This window comes from Lycorma delicatula, chromosome 2 (assembly GCF_047948215.1).
Source record: "Lycorma delicatula isolate Av1 chromosome 2, ASM4794821v1, whole genome shotgun sequence".
Classification (NCBI taxonomy): domain Eukaryota; kingdom Metazoa; phylum Arthropoda; class Insecta; order Hemiptera; family Fulgoridae; genus Lycorma; species Lycorma delicatula.
Window position 1 is genome coordinate 60,894,433 of NC_134456.1, and position 24,455 is coordinate 60,918,887.

Consider the following 24,455-nt stretch of genomic DNA (forward strand, 5'->3'; position numbering starts at 1 on the left):
TGTGAAGTTTGTTGTTTTTTCTCCTTTTTAGTTTAAATTCATAAGTTTAGTATTATTGGTATTATTTTTCTGTCATTTATAAATTAAATGGAAGAAAACTGTTAATTGTGTGAAGTTTCTCATATGAATATAAAAGTTTGGCCTGGTGAGGCCTTTTAATATTTAATTAGCTCGTAAAATGTCCAATCATTGTACTTCTAAACTAAAACTGTTTTAAAAATTGTTCCTGAGTGCATTTGAAGACTCATAGTAGCCAAAAGAGAAACATCAGATTCAATGTTGTTGCTGTATAAGCGGTTCCATATTTTTTTGATGTGTTAATTAAAAAATTACTACAATTAATTTGTTCTTTTTTGATAGAACAGATAATCCAGTTCAAATTCCTGTTAGTTTATAATTATGGTCTGAACCAGTATCAGGTTTTGAGCATTTCTCAATCATCTCCTTGAAGCATTATCATAATTTTAAATTCAAATTTAACATTTCTAATTTTATTTGAATATACACACTTTATGTCAACATTATATTTTTAATTATTTGTAATGATAATTACTTGAAGCATCTTTACTTGTTAAATATTAGACTTAAATCTTAACTTGTTAAATTTATTTTCTGGTTACCAATTTTTATCAGAAAAAAATTTTTTAATGCAGTTCTCATCGGAAAAAAATTGGAGTTAATGCCTACCCAGAGATAATTGTGATAAGTAAAACATATTCAATAGTTTTTGAATTGGATAATTAAACTAAATAAAACTATAGCATAGGTTTAAATAATTTAAGTTAATTCAACATTAAAAGTTTAATTACATAAACATATATCATTGATGTAAAACAGACAGTTTTTTTTAGATTTCTTCTTTCATCGTTGTATTTTTTTAACTAGTCTGATACTTGTGACTGATTGATTTTACATCTATAGTTGTTTTACTATTTTTGTTTGCTATGACAATCTAGCAGTAGTCAATTATAAGTTATTAAGATGTGCTGGTTCATTGCTCATCATTTACATTTTCATAATTATGTACAATTTAAATCCCTAAAAACCTTTTTCCTGTGATGGAATATTTTTGTTAATTTTTTATTGCCATCTCTCCTTCATTTTATTGATTTGAATCACTCAAGCATTTTAATATTGTTAAGTTTACATTTCAGATAAAAGAAATGTAAATGGTTAGATATGATATTCAAAATTTTGTATAAACAAGAGTAGTGTCATGAAGAAGTCAGTGTTGCATAGTCTGAAAATGAGGAAGGGCTTAAAAAGTGATATATTATTTAAGTAAAAAATGACAGGTAGAGATAATTTTTTTAAACAAAAAATAGAAAAATGCCTTTACACCTTATACTTTCAAAAATACATAATTGTCCACTTACTTTAATGCATATTTATGAATTTCATAATATGTTTTGAAAAATGAACCTTGAAAGCAAATCAGTGTCTTGTTTTCAAAATCATATATATATTACACACTTCACCTGATTGTTGTAGCTAAATCATTTGCTCTTAAGTTGTTTCTTCAGCTTTGAAAACAGGATAGAAATCACTAGGAACTAGGTATGGACTATAATCTAAAGAACAGAATTGAAAAATCTAGGCATAAATTTAATTTTGTGATGCTGTCTTAAGTTTTCATTTTATCCTAACTTGTTCAACTTATCTTTCTAAGAATGTTAATTTGATATCCAAAATTTAGTATAACTTCTTTTCAAAATCTGCTAGAATAATTCCTTCAGAATTTCAAAATCCAGTCAAACATAATCTTCCCAGCTTAGAAGATTTCTAAGATAGTACTCAATCTACTGACTTTTTCTCAGAATCATGATGGTGTACTTAATACTTATCACTTGTAATTATCTACTGAGGAATTTCTCATCTTTTTCAAAAAATTACTAGAGTTTATGTGAATTGTAAACTCGTCATCTTTCGCTTATAAGACAGTATACAAGGTACTATCTGGCTCAAATTTTTCAGTATTCTGGAGAACAAGTATGCATTCTGCTTTCTGTTTAAAATCCCTAGTGTATCAGTGATTTTTTTTATTGAATGTAACTAACACTTTTTACAAATAATTTCATCAATGTGATTGTGAAACTAATCACAACAATGCACCGCTTACCATAAATAGCTTACATTCGTTTGTAAATTTTGATTGGTGCTCCATTTTCCCAAAGTAAGAATTTAGTAACGGCACACTGTTTAAATCAACATCTGAATATGCTGCTATCATGTGTGCTCTAAGCAGGTACTATAAATTCACAGTTAAGCAAGTGGAGAATACTTTTGATTTATATAACTTCAAATATTGAGGCAAAGTTTTTCAGCCCTCCCTCATATTGAATTTTCAGTATTTTTTAGCATATAATTTAAAGTTTAAGAATATAACTATTCGATTTCTGTAATGATTATGCAATAAAAATTTTTGCATTATTGTAACTTGATGTTAAAATAAGGATCTCATATTGTGAAATATTGAACACCAAACACAAATTTATATTATGGTTATAAATGGTTTAGTAAAGTTTTTTCTTGGAGTTAAATTTTTGTTCAAAAAATGTAATTTCACAGCTCCTATTATAAAAACTGATGACATACTATAAATGCTTATAAAACAACATATATATATATATATGTGTGTGTGTGTGTGTGTGTATAGTATATTTTGTTGCAGTTAATGGATATATTTTTTTTTCTACATAGCAGTTATTGATTAACTTCTGTTTTCAAGGATATCACTTAATACTTTTAGAGAATCATTTTATTTTGAAGTGTGTAATTAATATTTGTTTTTTTTTTTTAGTATATTAAATTTATTTAATATTTTATTCTGCTTGATCTTTTTGCAGTTTTATAAACAATAAATAAAATATTCTTATGCAATTTTAATTTTAATCACTTTTAAATTGATACTATTTTATGCTGTACATAAATGTAAATTTTATGAAATGAAATTTTATCATATTTTTATGTTATTGATGTTTAGTAAACTTTATTATCCTTGTAATTTAAATGCTTTAGAAAATTATTAATCTGAAATTGTATATTATTATAGTTTAGCAATTTGGGTGTGTGCTGGGGTCATGTAGAATTTCAGAAGTTATATTTCCATATGAAAGGATGATGGAATGAAGTTTAGTCATATTAGTTAAATCTTAATTTCTCGTTACTTGCTTATGTCTCACCATTTATAAACTCTTATTAACAGCTTATTCTGACCTTGATTACAAAATATGTTTTGCTAACCATGATAATGTTTTGTTATAATAGATTTTTGACTGATGGAATTAGAATTGCATTTTGTAAGAAGTATGAGGTAACCTCATTTGAACAAAATTTTATTCTGGTTCTTAATTTGTAAAAATCTTTTATTCTTGAGATAGTAATGATTTAATGTAAAATGATTTTGGCAGTTAGTTTTATAGTAATTAATTGCTCAGTACATAATGAAAAATGTCTTCCAGCTAATTCTCTGAAATGGGACTCAGAATTACATTTCAGAAAAATAAGATTATTATAGTGATTGGTAAAAAAATTTACACTGGTGGTTCATTTTTTGGAAGGTGTTTGAGAATTTGACCGATTAACTGCTTTTGTAAATTGTAACACTGCAGTCTCTTTATGGATATAATTCAGTTGCTTAGTGATCTGTATTTATTATCACATAAGGTAAAGTCATCTATATGACAACATTTTATTCATGTATTCAAACAAAAATTTCTTGATGCCACTCCCAGTATAGGTGATGAATTCATGATATACAGTTTTGCAGTTTTTAATATTTGTATCCTAATAAAAAATTATATTACGTGTTTTCTAGTTCAGATAACTTTATAACATCTGTACATATTTGGTTTTTGTAAAAGAAGATTATTTTAATTGTGTAAATACTTCCTGTACCTGATACATAATGCATAAATTATTTTTTCAAAGGTTATTAGACAGTACTTGCATGTTCCACTTATTAGTTCTGTAGTTGCTGTGGTGTCTTTTGTATGAGTATATATAGTAATGTATAATATACATCTATACCTGTAGGCCTATATTAAAAAGCATATATTCATCAATTTCCATCCATCATTGAATTTTTCATATTGTTAGTTTGAAAGAAATATTTGAATATGAAAGTTTTATTTTCTAATAAAAGTATATCTGAATTATGAGTTGTAGCAATTATTATTAAAAAAAAAATTGTCATATTTCATCATTGTTCATTTTGTAAATTTTGTTTTTATGTGAAAATATAAATCTTTTTATTCTCTTAATTTTGTATAATAAAGAACTGCAAAATTATTTTTTATCCACAATAGAACGGAGCTGGTGTGTGTGTTTGGGGTAAGAAGTTTTGTGTGTGTGTATGTGTGTTGCCATTTTCCTCAAAAACCACTGGACCGATTTCTATGTGATTTTTTGAATTACATAGGTATCACCTCAATGCAGGTTCTTAGATTACGTTTATAAGCCACCAAGGGGTGCTACAGTAGATGTTTCTTCAGAACAGCTTAGTGGGATTTTAAAATTTTTAATTTTATCACTTGTGTTATCAAAACTTTAGACCATGTACATGTTCATTAAAATGGTGAAGGCTAGCTCACCTCCCTAAATAGTCTGAGCTTACCCATCAAAAAGTAAAGAAATGTTTTCTGTTCTTTGGATCAAAAACCCATAGATTAGCTGAGTAATAACACTAAATTTAATTTATTAAAGCTTAAATGGCGTAAAAAAGTTTCTTTTGAAGAAATCGCTAATCATAATAGAATAAAAATAAGAAGGTTTCTAAGAGAAAGGGATGAGTCTGCATTTCAGAATAGGTGAACATTTATTTATATTTTATGATTATTATTATTTATTATTTTTATTACTCACACCAGACCTAATGTTAAATTTTTTTTACTATTATTTATATATAGCAGAGAACCACTTTGGCCTGATTTAAAAATCTAATATTGATTATATAAAAAAAAAATATTTTTACTATTACATTTTTATAATAACTCATGTTATTGCTTTTCAAGTTTTTTATCCCACAAGTGCTTTTGAAGCAGCAACAATCAAATGAGTTTTATAGTTAAAACCACTAACTTAAAAATATATGAGAAAGACTCTTCCAGTCATTTACTAAAACTAAACTCTATTATTAAAATTTAACTTCTAATATTAAATAAATGGAAAAAAAAATAGTCATAGGTGTATTTCTACATTTTAATTTAATGATTTTAAAAAATTTTTTAACGTATGAAACTTAATTTTTTAAACTAGTGATCATTATGAAAGCAGTGATCATTATGTGATCATTCTTGAAAACAGAAATGTTTGAATCATGTATTCAAATTTTTTACATATAAAGACTCTACTGAAAAAAATGCATTTAACTGGAATAATTCCATTTGAATTTTCTTTAGAATTTATTTTATCATAAAAGTTAATATTTTTTTTTTTTTTTTAATACAATTAAAACTAAATAACTCATTAAAAAAATTTTAATCAACAAATTATAACAAATCATTATAAATTGTGTGTTATAACAACAAAGCATTAAAAATTTGTTGATTCCTACTAAGTGTGGATAGAAACAAATGCACTAAATTACAGAACAAATCTGTTAGCCTTATAAAAAAAATGTTTAACTTGGGTCGTGCGTGAAAATTTTTGACATAGCAATAGTTGTATTTTACATTAAGGAATTGTTTGTAAGATTGCTTATTTACTTGTCTGAAGTATCAGATAAATATAATTTCATGAATAAAATTCAGTAATATTGAATTTTATTTTAGATGTATGTACTAGTATTTGTTTTGAATGAATTATCATGAGAAGATATGCTGTTAACTGAAAAATTTAAGGTTGTGAGCAACTTTTTCTTTCAGCATCTGAATAGGATAGTTTTCATCAATCTTCTTTTTTTCTGTTTTCATTTACAGAAATCAAATAAAGATTTCTCTAGTATTTTCATTTATCTGATGATAATTTATTTCAAAAGCCAACTTCAAGTTGCTGTTAGTATTGGGAGTTCATCTTTGTAAACCCACTGACAACTTATTAATTCATTGTATTAGATATTTATTTTGTATAATGTGAGTAAATTTTAGAGTTCATTAGATTCATCATTCAAATTCATTCAGTTAAAAAGTTAAAGTTGATATTCAGTTAAAATCATTATTTTTTAAATAGATTTTGAAAAAAAAATATTAGTTTTTCAATCTAATATATGAAATTATGTTTTCCAGAAATACTTTTCAGATTTATACTAAAAAGGAATGTGGAAGTATTGTTGCACAATTGCAGCTGTAGTGTTATGTAAGTTATGGAAACACCATTTTATATTTATAGAAAATGAGTCATTAGACCAAACAAAATAACTCATTTAGAGAGAAAAAAAATTGTTATCTGGACTTTTATTAGTGGAAATAGTAAAAGGGCTTATAATAAATGTAAAAAAAATAAATGTATGAGTGGGGATGGCGGAGGGTTGAAAAGGGGTGAAAAATGGTATTATTGCAATTTCCGGAAAAATTTGATGACGTACTTAAAAAATGTATGTAATAAAGTTATACATACTTTCACCACCAAATTACATCAAAATTAAATTATTCTTGTGGAAAAGAAAAATATAAAAAAAATTTCTTGGTAATTTTGAGGTTATATTAAAAAGTGACCTCTACAAAAATTGTAAATTTTTACATGATCTACATACAACTTTTGTAGTGGAAAATGTTTTTTTCAACCCCCAAATCACCCCTCCACCACCTCCACTCATGCATTTATTTTTTTTAAGTTTATTGTAAGCCTCTTTACCATTTTCACTTATAAAAGTCCAGGTAACAATTTTTTTTCTCTGTATAATTTGATTGGGATACATCTTAAACTTTGCTTTAAAAAAGCTTTTACAAAATTTTGTAATACTAGTTAAATATTTTTTAATCTTACAGTTTATGCTTTTTTGAGATTTGCTTATATTTGTGATTTAATTACTAGTGGTTTTCTTGTATTAAATCATATTTGCTTTTAGAAAATAATATTATTTTAAGATTATGTTTTATTTTTGTTTTTTATAAGTGATGTAATCTTCTGTTTGAGTAACTCTCTGTTCTTTTCACAAAAAAAAAGTTTTAGCACAATGACTTTCATGGATTATTTACTATTATTTCCCTTCAGAGCATCACATGTTTTTTAAAAATATTAATTATTTATATTTCTTTGCTGTAATTATATTTATTATTATTATTGGGCATAAAGAATTTTGTAGGAATTTCTTTATTGCAGGTTATATGACTATTGCAATGACTGCACAAATAAAGAATTTACCTGATGTATAAAATGATAATTATAATAAAAATAATACCTGAAACATAATATTATGTGTTTCCAATATCTAAGTGATGCCAATTGTTTCCAGAAAATAGATATTAACATTATCAAAATTGTATAAAAAATTTATTTTTTATCAAATTTTTAAAGAGAATTACTTAAATGTTAAAAAATTTGAAATATAATTAGTATAAATCAAAAAAATATTAACAGTGTTAAGAATTTACTTGAAATTACATTAGTCTGAATAATATAAATTTATGAATACTGAAGATTAATGAGTAGGCTAAATTAACTCTTCTATTCTCTGAATCTATAGCATTAAAATAGTATTATAATGTATTAAAATGAATGCAGTTTTGTTGCACAAGGCTTGGTTAGAGTAAATATTGATCTGCGACTCACGAACAAACAATTTATTACACGTTTAATCAAGTACGATTCATAAATATTTCACCTGACAGTCAACATGTTAAGGATTATTTGTTGTCCTGATTTAGTTTTTGTATAAATCTATAATAAATGGGTTTAATCCTATAATTAATGAACTTAAGAAATCAAACTTATTTAGTTGGTGACATAGAAGTAGAAGTATAAATCACATAGCAACAATATATTGGAAACGTCAAGATAAAGCATCAGGTCAGATTGAAGTCAATGATTCTGATATATTCTTACTGCAAACATGCTACGTTGTATATTTTTGCTAACTTAATTTTCATTCTTCATTTGTATACTATGAAAATGTGTAAAGACAAGATAAAATGTTCTTGTGAATGAATTACTTTTTTTTTTGTAAATTTTGATACCATTAAAATATAAAATTTGAAATATGTAAATATAAACAAACTTTTGATAATTCTGTGGTAATTAGCATATTCATCCATTATTTATAAATGTATATTAATATGAATGGATTATGTGTTATAAAAGACATAATGCATGTATGTTGCTCATTAATGCTATAAATTCGTTTGTTACTTGTTTCAGTAATTGATATTTATTTGACAATTTAGGATGGGCTTTTATTTCTTCTAAAGATTTCATCGTGCTTCCAGATAGCTATGGTTATGAATTATAAGGAATAATTATACATATCATACTCATTTAAATATGTGTCAACTTTAAACAAGAGAATTTTGTCTTTAATATAGTTTTTTTTTTTTTTATAAATATTTTGTATATTTTTATTATATTTTAGTGGATATTTAACTTTTTTAGTTAATGTTAAAAAGAATTGTTAATTTAGTTTTGTTATTTGGATATATTTTATCAAATGTCAGGATTACATGTAGTAAAACAGTACAATATCAGACTTGTTCATCAGCTGATTATACTTCATTTTTAAATGGTTTTAAAACTTAAAAACATTTTCGTGATAACTGATTAAATCCTAAGCCTCGGTTGAAAAATGTAAGTCTGCATTCATTAGCATAATAATAAACCCTCTCACATATAACGTAGAGATGTTTTTAGTAAAAAATATTAAAATTATAATTAATTTTATTGTGTATATTCATACTATAAAAGAAAGATACATTTACTTGTTAAAAATGACAAGATTGTCTTTCATGTGGTTGACTGGGCCGAACTTTAGAAAAATACTAAAGTAATTAATGCAAAATTTTACTGGTGACTTCTATTAGTATCCTAATTTACAAATAAAAAACAAACAACTCATTTGTTTTAGTACAATCATCACATCACATCACATTAAAAGTAGAATCAATTTGATATTGACATTTTTTTGGAGCAGATTTCATTTATTGAAAGCAGAAAGCAAATTTTTTTGAATCGGGTTATTTTCTGATTCCAATACTCAGTTATATATATATATATATATATATATATATATATACTTTTTTTAGAGACCATAAGAACAGATTGTAGGTTAAGCAGATTATTCTATGTTTATGTATGTGAGTAATTCATGTGACACTGTTGATGATTGATCATTATATAACCTCTCATTGTTATTGACAGTTTACCTGTGAAGCTCAGTCTTACAGATTGGATGGTTAAAAATAAAAATTAACTTCTTGTTCTAATGTATTCTAATAGTAGAAGTAACCTTCTATGTAAATGCTCTAACATATAAATATGGATAAATTCAGTTAATTTTGATTAATAACAACACGATCACAACGGCTAAGACAACCAATTTGACTTAACTATGGCAACACTTAGAATATGTTCAAATGTTACGATAAATCTCATTTATCTTTTGAATTACAAGTATGCTTCTCATTTAATAATTTATTTTTTCTAATTACCTTATTTGTGTGATTTTGTATATATAGCTAACATTTTATTGTATTTTACAAGTGAAAATTCATAAAGTCACAGAGCCTACATTTATAAATACCTTAATTAACCACTGCCCCTCTGAAAAACCATTTGCCTTATTTTCATTTAAAGTAACTTTTAACAGCCTTAAAAACTTGTATATCTATTTCTGGAAAAGTTATAAATTTGATAAATTATATTGCAATTTTTTAATCATAAGTTTTTTTTAGTTACAATTATATTTCATAAATGTAGTTAGATACTTTTAATTGCTGTTAATAAGTAATATTGTAACTACACAGTATTAATTTTTAAATTATGGTAATTTCATATTCAAAATACATGTGGTAGTTCATATAGATACTCAAGGGATAGTTTTTATTCTTGTGGATTATCAATCTGTTTCTCTTTTGCATTGATTTACTTTTGTAAATAGAACAGTTGTTGCGAGCCAACAGTTTGATAATATAAATATATATATTACAAATTTAAAGATTTTTTATATAAAAACTATTTTGGAATCAATTTTATCCTGTAAAATTCACTTCTTTTACTTCACTTCTTCATTATCTCTACTTTAAATATCTTACCTGTTTTAATGCTGTTTATTGGTAGTAATTCTGTTTATTTTATTAGCTCTTGTAAAAATATAAGTTAAACTGATTTTGTATGATCATTGGCTAGTTTCACCAATCAATAAATACAAATCAAATAATTTCAGATAATTAACTGATTAGGCACAAATTTTTTGGTACATAAAGGTTTATAAGTTTTGATGATTAATACATTTGTTGATATGATTAAGACTGCATACTGCTCTCAAATGCATAGGTGGTTTGTGAAGACTGTGTTTAATGTTGTAATGTTTATACTTTATTATAATTACAGTGTTGAACATCACAATGACTTAATTATATTTAATATTATAATCGCCAAGGAGCCAGTCTCAATGGCAGAGTGGTAGCGTCTGAGTCTTTTATCCAGAGGTCCTGAGTTTGAATCCCGGTCAGGCATAGCATTTCTCATATGCTACAAAATTCCGTTTCCCTATCCCACGCACAAGTTTCAAGCCTATTTGGTGATATTATCAAGCGGAAAAAAAGTATCAACTTTAGTTAAATTCAGTCAGACTTCCTTGAAATAATTGCTTGTAGTTTTATATTTCAACATAGACAGAATGAAGCAATTCGTATCATTCTATATGAAATTAATTGTATATTTGTTTATGAATTTATTGTACATGAAGTGAGAGCTACTGAATTTTATTAACTAACAAAATTTGTATTAAAACAAATGTAAATGATTTTCTTCATTTGTTTCTCCTGTTCCCAGTTAAGTTCATTTTTACGTTTTGTTGAAAGCAATATAAATTTGTATTCCTGTGCTCATTCTTTATATAATTATGGAGTAGAATCATTTTACTTCTAATTATCACTTTTAAGTGCTCATTATTTTGAAATATTTTTGTCAATTTAACTGTGTGTAGGAAATTATAAAAAAAATTTGCAAACTGTCAATTTAACATTCATTGAAACAGATTTACAGGTGAAACTAGCCTTGTTTCATTTTACATACTTAATGTGTTTTCAATGTACTCCTTGTAATCTCTTATTACATGAGTGAAACTAGTGGACCAAAATGATAGATAGTAGATCTTAACATTTATATTTCAGCTACTTGAACTTGAGTATCATATAAAGTTTTGCAGGTTGTGGGGCACATGTCTGTATTCTTCTTGTAATTAATATATTTAATGTGGTAAATAGTTATGGACATGATGTAAATTATACAGCAATTTGTGTAAATTTAAAACTGTAAATAATGTAGAATTGTTTATTGATATATGTATATATATTATACTATTACTGCTAGTATATATTATACTAGCAGACCTGTCATAGCTTCGCCTGTACTATGTGGTTATTTGCATTTTGTGTCGCAGTCAAGGGATGTTTAGTTGATCAGAGCTCAGTTCACTCGCCCTTCCCATCTAGTTAGGGGTCTCTACCCTGTAGACCCCACTGTGCTCGGAATAATAATGATAAAGATTAAAGTCTGTTAAATTTATAAAAATTATTAGTGTATTTTAATTTTTTCACTTTAGTCAGTTCAGGCCTTAATTGTGAATGATGTAAGATTGTGTGTTTCAAAACACAATCATTGTCAGCCTCTATCTTAAAAATGTTATTAAAAACTGGTTACCTGTACTTCATACTGGTAATAATATATTTTGTCTGGTTTCTAGTGTTATCCAACAAACATCACTAGGAGGTGATGATACTTCATCTCTCATTTTTTTTAAAATTACTTTTATGTTTTTTAGTCAACTAGCCTGAGGCAAATGCAGCCAGTCTCGCCATGCCATATACCATCAGACCCCTTAAAAAATCAAAATTCAAAAAACTTGAAAATGATTTTTTAGATATTTATCTGAAGACTATTTGCAAGCCCCAGTCTAGTGAATATCTTGTTTAGTGTAGTCGGAAATACAGAAAATTTACAGTCATTGTTCAAATTTTTTTTTTATCTTTCTTCATCCCTTTCAAAGTCGAATTTTGAAAAATCTAGAAATTTGTTTTTAGATATTTACATGAAAATTACAAGCACCAAAAATCAGTTAATCTTTATTTCTTACTGATAAATTAAAAAAAAAACCTGGTTTAAAAAAAAATTCTAAAATTCAAGTTTAATCCTTTAAACTTGGAATTTCAAAAAATCTAGAAATTAGTTTTTAGATATTTACTTGAAGATTAGACACACCAAATATTATGTTGATAACTTCATTTGTTACCAAGAAATTAAAAAAAATAGTAAATTTCATTGTTACTCTATTTTAACCCTTTAAACTTGGAATTTCAAAAAAATCTTTTCTTACTGTGCACTTACACTGTAAGAAAAACATCTATATAAATTTTCATCAATTTATCATAAGTAGTTTTTGCTGGGCATCGATGAATCAGTCGGGCAGGACAAGTTGTTTTATAGGTACAAATACTCGTATATGTTAGTCTTATTGGCAATTCTATTAGCATACACTTTATTCAAAATATCTTAATTTAGTTTATTGGTAAATATTTGTATAGATACAGAATATTTTTAATTTATTTTCATTAATTATTGATGTTTACTTTGTGTATTATTTGTAATATTAATTATGTTATTATTGAATTATTGTTTATTTTATAGACTTATATGTATGTATTATATGTCTATTTACATATAGGTATGTATTAATCTATTAATTTTAGAGACCAATAAATGAAATTTTTTCATAAGGAATCAATAATGTACCAATTTTATTATTGTTATTAGTACTACTATTTTTTTTAAAACCATTATAAAATTCAAAAATGTAGTATAATTTAAAAAAAACTTAATTTAAAATTATATTATCTTTTTCAATTGTAACTAGAATAAATGGAATTATTACAGTATAACTAAAATCTTCACAATGTAACAGTTAGATTACTGGATTAATCCAAGGAAAAGAAAATAAGTTTACAAAGGTTTAATTTTTTTAAATAAAAAATTAAAGAAATATTATTAACAGCCATGTGGTAGGTATAAAAGAGACCTTTAACAAAATAAGTAGTGTATTTCCCTCCATTAGTAGCCAACCAAGTTACAGTTGTGAAATAGAACTGCAGATATCTTTCATGATTGTCAGTGAAACTTTTGTAATTATTATTATTTTCATTTAAAAATAACAAAAATGTTGCATTAAGTATGCTAATTGTGATTATAATTCTGGTTAAATTTTTAAATGTTATCTTTATTTCTGTGAGATCTTAGAGAAAATCTTATTTATGGATAGTTATTAAAGGCACTTTGAAAATTTGTTTACGGTATTTAAGGGAAGTAAGCATTTTGTTTTTTTATCAAAAAATATATGTATGTATAATATATATCAATATATTCTTATCTTACAATTTTGTATTTTCATTACTCATAAGAGTTCCTGAGTTAGATATAGATTATTCTTTACAACCTGATATTTCTGCAACATCTGAAAATTTCTGGGAGTAACATTACAGAAATTGAAATGAAGGATAAAATACAATTAACACTCAGTTTCATGCTACTATTCTAGACTTAATCTTGTATGTAGTATCTAACAGATACATTGTGATAAATTACAATTTTGTAGTCATTACGGTAAGAATTTTATGCTGCTTTTTTATATCTACTAATATACGAAAAACTGACAAAATGTTTTCTGTATTGAGGATGAATATTTTATTGAAACGTATTCACAAAAGAATAGATATATTAAAGTTCTATCCTAAATTCTGCTTATTGTTGAAACAGTTTTGCAGCCACAGCATTTCATCAGCAACATTAATACATGATGTATGAAAGACTTTGTTTAACAGGCTTGAAATTTTTCAAAAAGTTAGTGTACGAGGTAAAAATTTTATATTTTTATTTTTTGGGTTACTTAACTTCATTCAGAACATATCCGTCAATAATTTTATTTATATTACTGTAATTGTCTATAAGGTATATGCATCTGGACATGAAACATTAAGTGAAGTGGTTGAAAAAATATAAGCATAAATCAAATGAGAATATTATAAAGATGACAAATTTTATTATGTAAAATTAAAATAGTTATGAAAAAAAATTTAATTTGTACAGTCAATTACAACAGTTTTTACTGAAATAGCTTTCTCATAAGCCAATATTGATATAAAAATAATATTTTGTTACCATTAATATAAAAACTAAAACTATTAGATCAGCAATAACAAAAAATTTCTCATAAAAAAAGAGTACAAGTTTGGTTGCTGACAGATGTATTTAATATTCAAACTACTAACCTTATTATGAAATCATTAATCACATTTTTTTTTTAAATCCAGACTATAAATAAGATGCAATTAAAATAGCCAGCAAATAAATAGTTTTCTGAAAACTACAATAAATAATATTTTTTAATGTATCTATCTGGTGGGTGCGCTTGATAGAGGGTTAATTATCCTCTTCTTCTGAGTAACTAAAGGTTATCAATGCTGGATGCAATTTCACTGAGTACTGTTACTGTGTTGTTGGTTTTTATTGTTAATGGTCACAGCAGAAAAAGAAATATCATTATTATGTTCAATAATATTAACAATTAATGAAATCCACCTTACCAGCACATTGATTCAATGTGTTGTCATTAATTGTTAATGTTATTTATTTAACATATCAGCAGTACCATGTTCGAGAAATTAATCAATTTTATGTTATTGAATATTGAATAACATCATTACTGTGTTATTCAGTTAATGTAAATTTTAACATACTACAGGCATAATTAATTTGATTAATGTGAACTGGGTTGTTGCTTTAATAAAGCTGTTAATAATATTCATTTATATCTCTGCTATTTAATAATGAGACAAGTCCTGCTTAAGACCGTAAACTCCATCCCTTAAAATGGTAATTCTCCAGCAACTGGAATCTTTCAAGGAACCATCTGTGTAAAATGAAGATTAAGAGTAAAATTCTATTGATCCAAGCCTTATTTAATACCATTTCCAACTTGATAACACAACACAGTCATCAGTTTGGCCTCTGTCAGGATGTCACTGAAGCAAATACCTTGGCAGACATTTCAGTCAGTGTATCTACACAACCTACTATCCCCTTCATATAGTCTCTTCCAACCATGACCACCTACCATAACTTATAATCCTCTACCATCAAATTAACCAATTCATGGAAATGCGATCCCCATGCCTTACTTTAATACCGAAGGTTTCATTCAAAAGCTCTTCCTGTATCTAACTTTAATTAGACTATGCATTTAGATCATTACTTGATTGAGCCTTTAAATACCAAAAACATTACCCTCATACCAACAAAACAAGTGTTGAATCGTAACAATGACAATTTTGTCAGACAATTCAATATACTCAAGTCCTCTTGATTCACTTAAGAATCAAGAAACAGATTCACAAATTTAATAAGCCTCTAATGAAAACATCTAAGGAAGCCAGCAACTATGTTCCATTTCTTTTCAGTTTTCCAGTTAACTTGCAAATCAAAACCAGAATTGATCCCTGCAAGCTCTTTAGCTTGGTACATTCAGCTTCATACCTGAGGCAGACATACAAGACATGGCACATATCATCAATGGCCCTACACTCCGGACATAAACCTGAATTAACCAAACCAACCTATCTCCATCTAACTACCTGCATACTTCTCACATCAGGAAAAGTACATGCGTGAAACGACCATCGGGTGATTCAGTCCACCTGACCTGCCATAAATGGAAACCTTGGTCATCTATTTCTTTTATATGCCCAGAGGTAAATTGGTCTACCTTCTTAGCATCATAATGTAATTGGCCCTCAGTCGCAAGGATATCAAGGATGGGGATATATGGATAATGGATGGGATATCGTAATGATATCAGAAATAAAAGGACCGCCTCTTGAGAGACAGTCCTATAGGCACCAATCATAGATAATAATAGGAGACATTGGGCTCTCAAGAAAATGTTCCTATAATATTTGTACCTCATCAATGAGCCCAGACAGGTGCAGCATACGGCATTGTAGCTTCACATACACCCTTATATAAACCATGCATGGTTCTGAAATTAAGCCCCCATTCTTAATTCAGAGAGTGAATTGCTCTCTGAATACCAAAGAAAGCAGAGCAAGCGTTTTTGGCGGCATATTGAAAGTGCTCCTTGAATCAAAGATTCTCATCAAGAATAACACCTAGTTACTTCTACAGCAGAACATACCTTTTTTTTTTGCCTTCAGTCATTTGACTGGTTTGATGCAGCTCTCTAAGATTCCCTATCTAGTGCTAGTTGTTTCATTTCAGTATACCCTCTACATCCTACATCCCCAACCATTTGTTTTACATATTCCAAACGTGGCCTGCCTATACAATTTTTCCCTTCTACCTGTCCTTCCAATATTAAAGCGACTATTCCAGGATGCCTTTAGTATGTGGCCTATAAGTCTGTCTCTTCTTTTAACTATATTTTTCCAAATGCTTCTTTCTTCATCTATTTGCCGCAATACCTCTTCATTTGTCACTTTATCCACCCATCTGATTTTTAACATTCTCCTATAGCACCACATTTCAAAAGCTTCTAATCTTTTCTTCTCAGATACTCCGATCATCCAAGTTTCACTTCCATATAAAGCGACACTCCAAACATACACTTTCAAAAATCTTTTCCTGACATTTAAATTAATTTTTGATGTAAACAAATTATATTTCTTACTGAAGGCTCGTTTAGCTTGTGCTATTCGGCATTTTATATCGCTCCTGCTTCGTACATCTTTAGTAAATCTACTTCCTAAATAACAAAATTCTTCTAGCTCCATAATCCTTTCTCCTCCTATTTTCACATTCAGTGGTCCATCTTTGTTATTTCTACTACATTTCATTACTTTTGTTTTGTTCTTGTTTATTTTCATGCAATAGTTCTTGCGTAGGACTTCATCTATGGCGTTCATTGTTTCTTCTAAATCCTTTTTACTCTCGGCTAGAATTACTATATCATCAGCAAATTGTAGCATCTTTATCTTTTCACCTTGTACTGTTACTCCGAATCTAAATTGTTCTTTAACACCATTAACTGCTAGTTCCATGTAAAGATTAAAAAGTAACGGAGACAGGGAACATCCTTGTCGGACTCCCTTTCTTATTACGGCTTCTTTCTTATGTTCTTCAATTGTTACTGTTGCTGTTTGGTTCCTGTACATGTTAGCAATTGTTCTTCTATCTCTGTATTTGAACCCTAATTTTTTTAAAATGCTGAATATGTTATTCCAGTCTACGTTATCGAATGCCTTTTCTAGGTCTATAAATGCCAAGTATGTTGGTTTGTTTTTCTTTAATATTCCTTCTACTATTAATCTGAGGCCTAAAATTGCTTCCCTTGTCCCTATACTTTTCCTGAAACCAAATTGGTCTTCTCCTAACACTTCCTCCACTCTCCTCTCAATTCTTCTGTATAGAATTCTAGTTAAGATTTTTGATGCATGACTAGTTAAACTAATTGTTCTGTATTCTTCACATTTATCTGCCCCTGCTTTCTTTGGTATCATTACTATAACACTTGTTTTGAAGTCTGACGGAAATTCCCCTTTTTCATAAATATTACACACCAGTTTGTATAATCTATCAATCGCTTCCTCACCTGCACTGCGCAGTAATTCTACAGGTATTCCGTCTATTCCAGGAGACTTTCTGCCATTTAAATCTTTTAATGCTCTCTTAAATTCAGATCTCAGTATTGTTTCTCCATTTCATCCTCCTCAACTTCCTCTATAACACCATTTTCTAATTCATTTCCTCCGTATAACTCTTCAATATATTCCACCCATCTATCGACTTTACCTTTCGTATTATATATTGGTGTACCATCTTTGTTTAACACATTATTAGATTTTAATTTATGTACCCCAAAATTTTCCTTAACTTTCCTGTATGCTACGTCTATTTTACCAATGTTCATTTCTCTTTCCACTTCTGAACACTTTTCTTTAATCCACTCTTCTTTCGCCAGTTTGCACTTCCTGTTTATAGCATTTCTTAATTGCTGATAGTTCCTTTTACTTTCTTCATCACTAGCATTCTTATATTTTCTACGTTCATCCATCAGCTGCAATATATCGTCTGAAACCCAAGGTTTTCTACCAGTTCTCTTTATTCCACCTAAGTTCATTTCTGCTGATTTAAGAATTTCTTTTTTAACATTCTCCCATTCTTCTTCACATTTTCTACCTTATCTTTTTTACTCAGACCTCTTGCGATGTCCTTCTCAAAAATCTTCTTTACCTCCTCTTCCTCAAGCTTCTCTAAATTCCACCGATTCATCTGACACCTTTTCTTCAGGTTTTTAAACCCCAATCTACATTTCATTATCACCAAATTATGGTCTATCAATGTCTGCTCCAGGGTAAGTTTTGCAGTCAACGAGTTGATTTTATAAATCTTTGCTTAACCATGATATAATCTATCTGATACCTTGCAGTATCGCCTGGCTTTTTCCATGTGTATATTCTTCTATTATGATTTTTAAATTGGGTGTTGGCAATTACTAAATTATACTTCGTGCTAAACTCTATAAGTTGGTCCCCTCTTTCATTCCTTTTGCCCAGCCAGTATTCACCCACTATATTTCCTTCCTTGCCTTTTCCAATGCTTGCATTCCAATCTCCAACTATTATTAAATTTTCATCTCCTGTTACGTGTTTAATTGCTTCATCAATCTCTTCGTATACACACTCTACCTCATCATCATCATGATGGGCGCTTGTAGGCATATAGACGTTAACAATCGTTGTCGATTTAGGTTTTGATTTTATCCTTATTACAATGACTCTATCGCTATGCGTCTTGAAATACTCCACTCTCCTCCCTATCTTCTTGTTCATCACGAAACCTACTCAGTAGGTTAGAACATACCTAATTGTACCAAACTTTCCTAAAAAAATGTAAATAAAACTAAAAAAATCTGTCAAAAACTGAAAAATTATAAAAATCTGTCCAGTGATTTTTGAGTTACAGAAAGGAGATTTCTGAATTTTATAATATATACAAATTATTTATTACCTTTAATATTTTCCTAAGGAAAATAGTAAAGATAATAATTTGTATATAAAAATAAAAAACATTTGTGTGTATGTGTTTACTGTTACATTTAGTAAACCAGTTTCTGAAGATCAATATTAACCGTACTGCATATAATTTCATTACATTGTGCATTTATATGCAAAACATGAAACAAACTGATAGTGTGGTTTTACACTGTGTAACCAAAATCACTTTTATAAAATGTTTGTTATTGATTGGGTTTTAATAAAGTTTATAAAGAATATTTTATTAGAAATAAACATTTAATTAGTCAGTATAAATTAATTAATAAATAAAATAAATAAATAACCTTAACAACTATTTAACTTTGGCATTCGGTGAAAATTAAATCTATTTTTTTCTTACATTTATTAAATTTTAATGATTTGTTTGTTTATATATTTAAATCAGTTATTTTTGTTGTTGGACAGTGAAAGTTTTTGTCACTGATACAAATTTCACCATTAAATAACTTTCCTGATGGACATGATAAAGCAGTTTTTGTACCACCAATGCAATAAAAATATGATTTACACCCAGAAATTAAATCAGAGAAGAAACCATTATTTTTCTTGTTACATTTTGTTAGATTTTCTGCTTGCTTTTTCATTACTGTTTCACATGAATTATTTGTTGTTTTTATACATGCATTCCCATTAAATGAGTAACCTTCTGCACATGTGTTGAAACTAGTCATTTTTTGATTGCTGCACTGAAAATATTCATTACAGTTGCTACCTGGATTTACATAAACATTATCTTGCAAATAATTACATGATATTTTAGTATAATTTTGACATGAATTTTTTTGTGCTGAAACGCATTTTAGGCCATCAAATATTTCTTGTGGAGGGCACGAAAGTGTCATTATTTTTTTATAATTCAAGCAATAAAAGTATTTTTGGCAGTGTGTCTCTGTGTCTGGATAGTATCCATTATTCAAATGATAGCAGTCATCGCTTAGATTCCCAGGACATTCATATGTCGTTGAAGGTACACAGTCATTACCATTGAAAACATGTCCACTTGGGCAAACATATGTTATTTTATTACCATTTGAACAATAGTAGTAAGATTGACATCCTGAATTTATATTGGTATAATATCCATCACCTTTAATATGACAGTCTGTTTCAGTTATTGGGCAGTTGTATGATTCTGAGGGAACACATTCATTACCGTTGAAAACGTAATTAACAGGACAGCGTAATTGTACTTTCATTCTGTCATAACAATAAAAATACTTATTACAATTAGATGATTTTGAAATATCTGCATAAAAACCATTTTGTCTTACACTACATTCAGGTGAAATTTGTGGCCCATCGCATACATAATTGTGAGACTGTACACATTCTTTTCCATTCCATACTGTACCCTCTAAACATGAATTATGGATCAGTAATTCTCCATTATAACAATAAAAATATTCTTTACATCCACTAATATAATCTGTATGAAAACCATTGTTTAAATTTAAGCATATTTTTTTATTATTTTTATCTTCCTCAAATGTAGTTGTTGGACACTGATAAGTTGAGGATGAAACACACATTTCTCCATTGTATATTGTACCATGTGAGCATTTTTTAATGCTAGCAATATAACCATCAGTGCAGTTAACATATTCTTGGCAGTGTTTTCTAATATTTGCATGAAATCCATTACTTTTACCTGCACAAAATGAAGAACACGGAACGAGTTCATCATTAGTACATTTATGACCATCAAAATTTTGGCCAGCAGGACATTGTAATTCAGCAATTGTCATTCCTGACTTACAAAGTATATATTCTTGGCAGTATTCATCAGAGACTGAATGAGCACCATCTTGAAGTCCAGTACAGATATCAGTTGTAGGTAAAGATAAGCCAATAGCCGTATTTTCTGCTGAAGAACAGGTAACATAGGAGCTGTTAACACATATTATACCATTGAATAAAAGTCCACGAGGACAGCCACCAACAGATTTTAATTCTCCTCCTTCACATACATAATATCGTTGGCATCCATGAGTTGTATCAGCATATAAACCATTAGTTCGTCCAGTACATAGTAGTTCATAGCAAACACCTCCAGATCCAGTACAGGTCTACAACAGAAATTATTGCCACAACTGTGATATTAATTTATATTATTCCAATTTTTTGGGGGGAAGGATTTATATTTGTATTTTCATATTTTAAAAGGGCAGTAAAATTATTATATATATATTTATATTGTATTATTTATTAAAATGAAGGTTATTTCATTCTCTCCAAAGCCACTATAAGCAATTACATAAAGCCTAGGCAAACTGATTACAAGTAACAGGCTAGACCACTATTTATATATTTAGTTTTAATGAATACAGGCTGATTGCCCAATTACAGTTGCTTTTTTTAATGATAGATGAGAAAGAATTTATATATATATTTATGAGTATTTATCATATTTAATAAAGACATTATAATTTTTTTTTCATTTATAAATATATAAGTAATTATTCATTACTTTTATTACATATAATTATTTACAAATTTATTATACTGCTTGAAAACAGAATGTAAGTTAACCAAGAATTTTACAGTGATTTTACCCAATCTCAGATTGACATTTCTTAGACAGTGTAATTAACTGTACCTCATCACCAAAATAATATAATGCAGACACTGAACTCCGATTAAAAATCACCATGCTGTTATCTGGTTTTAGACCTCTGGTATCACAGAATAATTCTAACAGCTGATATGGAATTAAGATTAATCATTCACCCACACCTGTCTTTTTTGCTTAGCCTCTGGAACCGTTGTAAGGTATTACTTTAGAGGATATGTATGAATGTAAATAAAGTATAGTCTTGTACAGTCTCAGGTCGACCATTCCTGATGGTGAGGTTAATTGAAACCCAACCACCAAAGAGCATCAGTATCCATGATCTAGTATTCAAATTCATATAAAAATAACTGCCTTTACTAGCATTTGAACTGTAGAATTCTCGACTTCAAAATCAGCTGATTTGTGAAGATGAGTTAACCACTACACCAGCCCTGGTGGGCTAAATCACTCACCTAATTAATAGACAGGGTAAGCAACATATTATAGACAAAAGTATATGCAACAAAATGGATAAGCTTTAACACCTGTCTTTATAGATTAGCCATTTGTTTAAGGATAAAAATGTGCAAAACAAAAAAAAAATTAATGATGAAAGGTAAATTCATATTTCATTTTGAAATATTAAATTGCTTTCAAATATTAAAATTAATTGAAATTTTTTCTTAGTTTTTTCTTATCACTAGTAGGAAATTGGATAAATGGTTAAAATTCAATAGCATGTTTTATCAATTTCAAAATTCAAGAATATCCATAAAGAATTTTTGCTCAAAAAATCCTCACTTGCTCATGTTTACATTTTCCTTCAGAAATTCTAAGGTGATTCATAGCTAAAGTGGTCCTGATCTCAGGAATCTGGGTGGGATAATTGGAGGGGTCCCTACAATATTTTAACTGGAGTTTTCATAGACCTTCTCTGAGTGAAATAATTAGGTTGCAAACGTGTAAAACTATGACTTAACAATGGTTTTAAAAGAAAAATTGTATTCTTACTTCATATTTCCATTTAAAATACATAGTCAAAATTAATATAACATATTAATTTTATTTTAAGAGAATATTTATTACTTAATACTTAACGATGTTCTTGTTTTAGCTTAGTTTTATTTTTAAAGTATTTATCGCAACAAACAAGCAAAAATCAAAGAAAATTTACTTAAAATAAAAAATATATATTTAATTCATAAATTTTTTAAAAGTTAAATAACTTAGATTAAAAAGAGATATATTCCTTCCAAATTTTATGAGAATATCCCATGATGAAACATACATATTTCAGGAAAGCATACTTTATTCTAAAAAATGTAACAAAGAAAATACATCATATAAAAATAGATCCAAAAGCACAGAAGAAATATATATTCCAGTTTATCTGGGAAATCTCTGTAAGAAAACAATTGTTTTCTTACAGAGATTGTGAGAAGTATCTGTAAAGCTTCAACTGTAGACCAACAACTGAATGTCTTAGAATTAATTTAATTGCAAAGAACCTTACCATTTGATTTTGAGAATCAAAGAGTTAATTTACCCAGTAGTTAAATTAAAATGCATTGATTGGTTTACTACAAATAAATGATTTGGCCATCTGTGTCATCATGCTTTTTGAAAATTACTAACTGCTTACAAAAATATTTTTATTAAATATTGGGAGAATATTGCATTTATATTTTAAATTTCTAAAACATGAGAATACTTTTGTCATTTATGAATGAGTTATAAACTATTGTTAAATCAATAAGCTATTGAATATAATAAAATGTTTAGACCTTTGTTTCTATGAACACTGGAGTAAGATTAAAAACTTCTGAGAATTAAAAATTTTATGTTTAAAAATTCTCTATGGGTTAGTGTAGTTTGTGGGGGGGGGGCATCCAACAGCTAATGTGATAAAGCTCATAAATATGCTTAAATTCTGCAGAGCCTAAGTAAGATCTTATCTAGTTTGTGATTCAGTAATGTACTCCTCCACCAGATAAACAGCTCACAGAAAGTTGATCCCATCAATAATGACTTCTACTGAATCACTTCTCTAATTTCCTACTGGCGCATTTGCATCTAATCCAACAGTAAATATTTCAGCAGAGAGTTGTGAGTTTTACTATGCAACAATTTTATCAGCTAATGGATAACTAGTAATAATTTCAAGGATCATCTCCACATAACAGATCTGTGTGTTCAGTCTCAGTGTATATTTTCTATGCTGTGTTCATGTCCATCAGTGTACTTTCCCATCACTTAATTATCAATTTAAGCTAACTAGCTCGCGTTAGCAAAGCAATGTAAATAAACAATTAATACAGAATGTATGTAACGCATAAGTAATATGTAAATTGTACACATGATACTAATCACCTGATATTACAAAAGGAATTTTGTAAATCAGGAATTTTCTGATATTACGAAAGCAATTCTTAACTACTTATGAATCCCAGGCAATGAAGAGCTGGGGAAGCCACTTCTGAAGTTTGCAATCTGCTGTGACTTTCATGGATCATGTTATCCATTCTGATTATAGATGTTTTGTGAAATATCAGCTAAGCAAGGTTGGTTGACTGGTTAATAAGTTGTGTTACACTAAAGCAGAAACAGTCATAGAAGTTGTCAGTATGAGACAGTCATCATGAAAATACTCTTTTTTGTTTGTACTTGGAATACATGTGGCTTAATTCATAGAT

At 27.9% G+C, this 24,455-nt stretch overlaps 1 protein-coding gene across 1 annotated transcript in view; it reads right to left on the bottom strand.

Moving 5' to 3' along the window:
• Positions 1-19,435: 19,435 nt before the first annotated feature.
• LOC142318845 (chitin-binding domain protein cbd-1-like) overlaps positions 19,436-24,455 on the bottom strand; it is a 60,675-nt gene continuing 55,655 nt past the window's right edge. Inside the window, exon 6 of the mRNA XM_075355397.1 lies at positions 19,436-21,277. Within this exon, the coding sequence (XP_075211512.1) occupies positions 19,580-21,277 (1,698 nt within the window). The 3' untranslated portion in view covers positions 19,436-19,579. The remainder of the gene's footprint in view (positions 21,278-24,455) is intronic.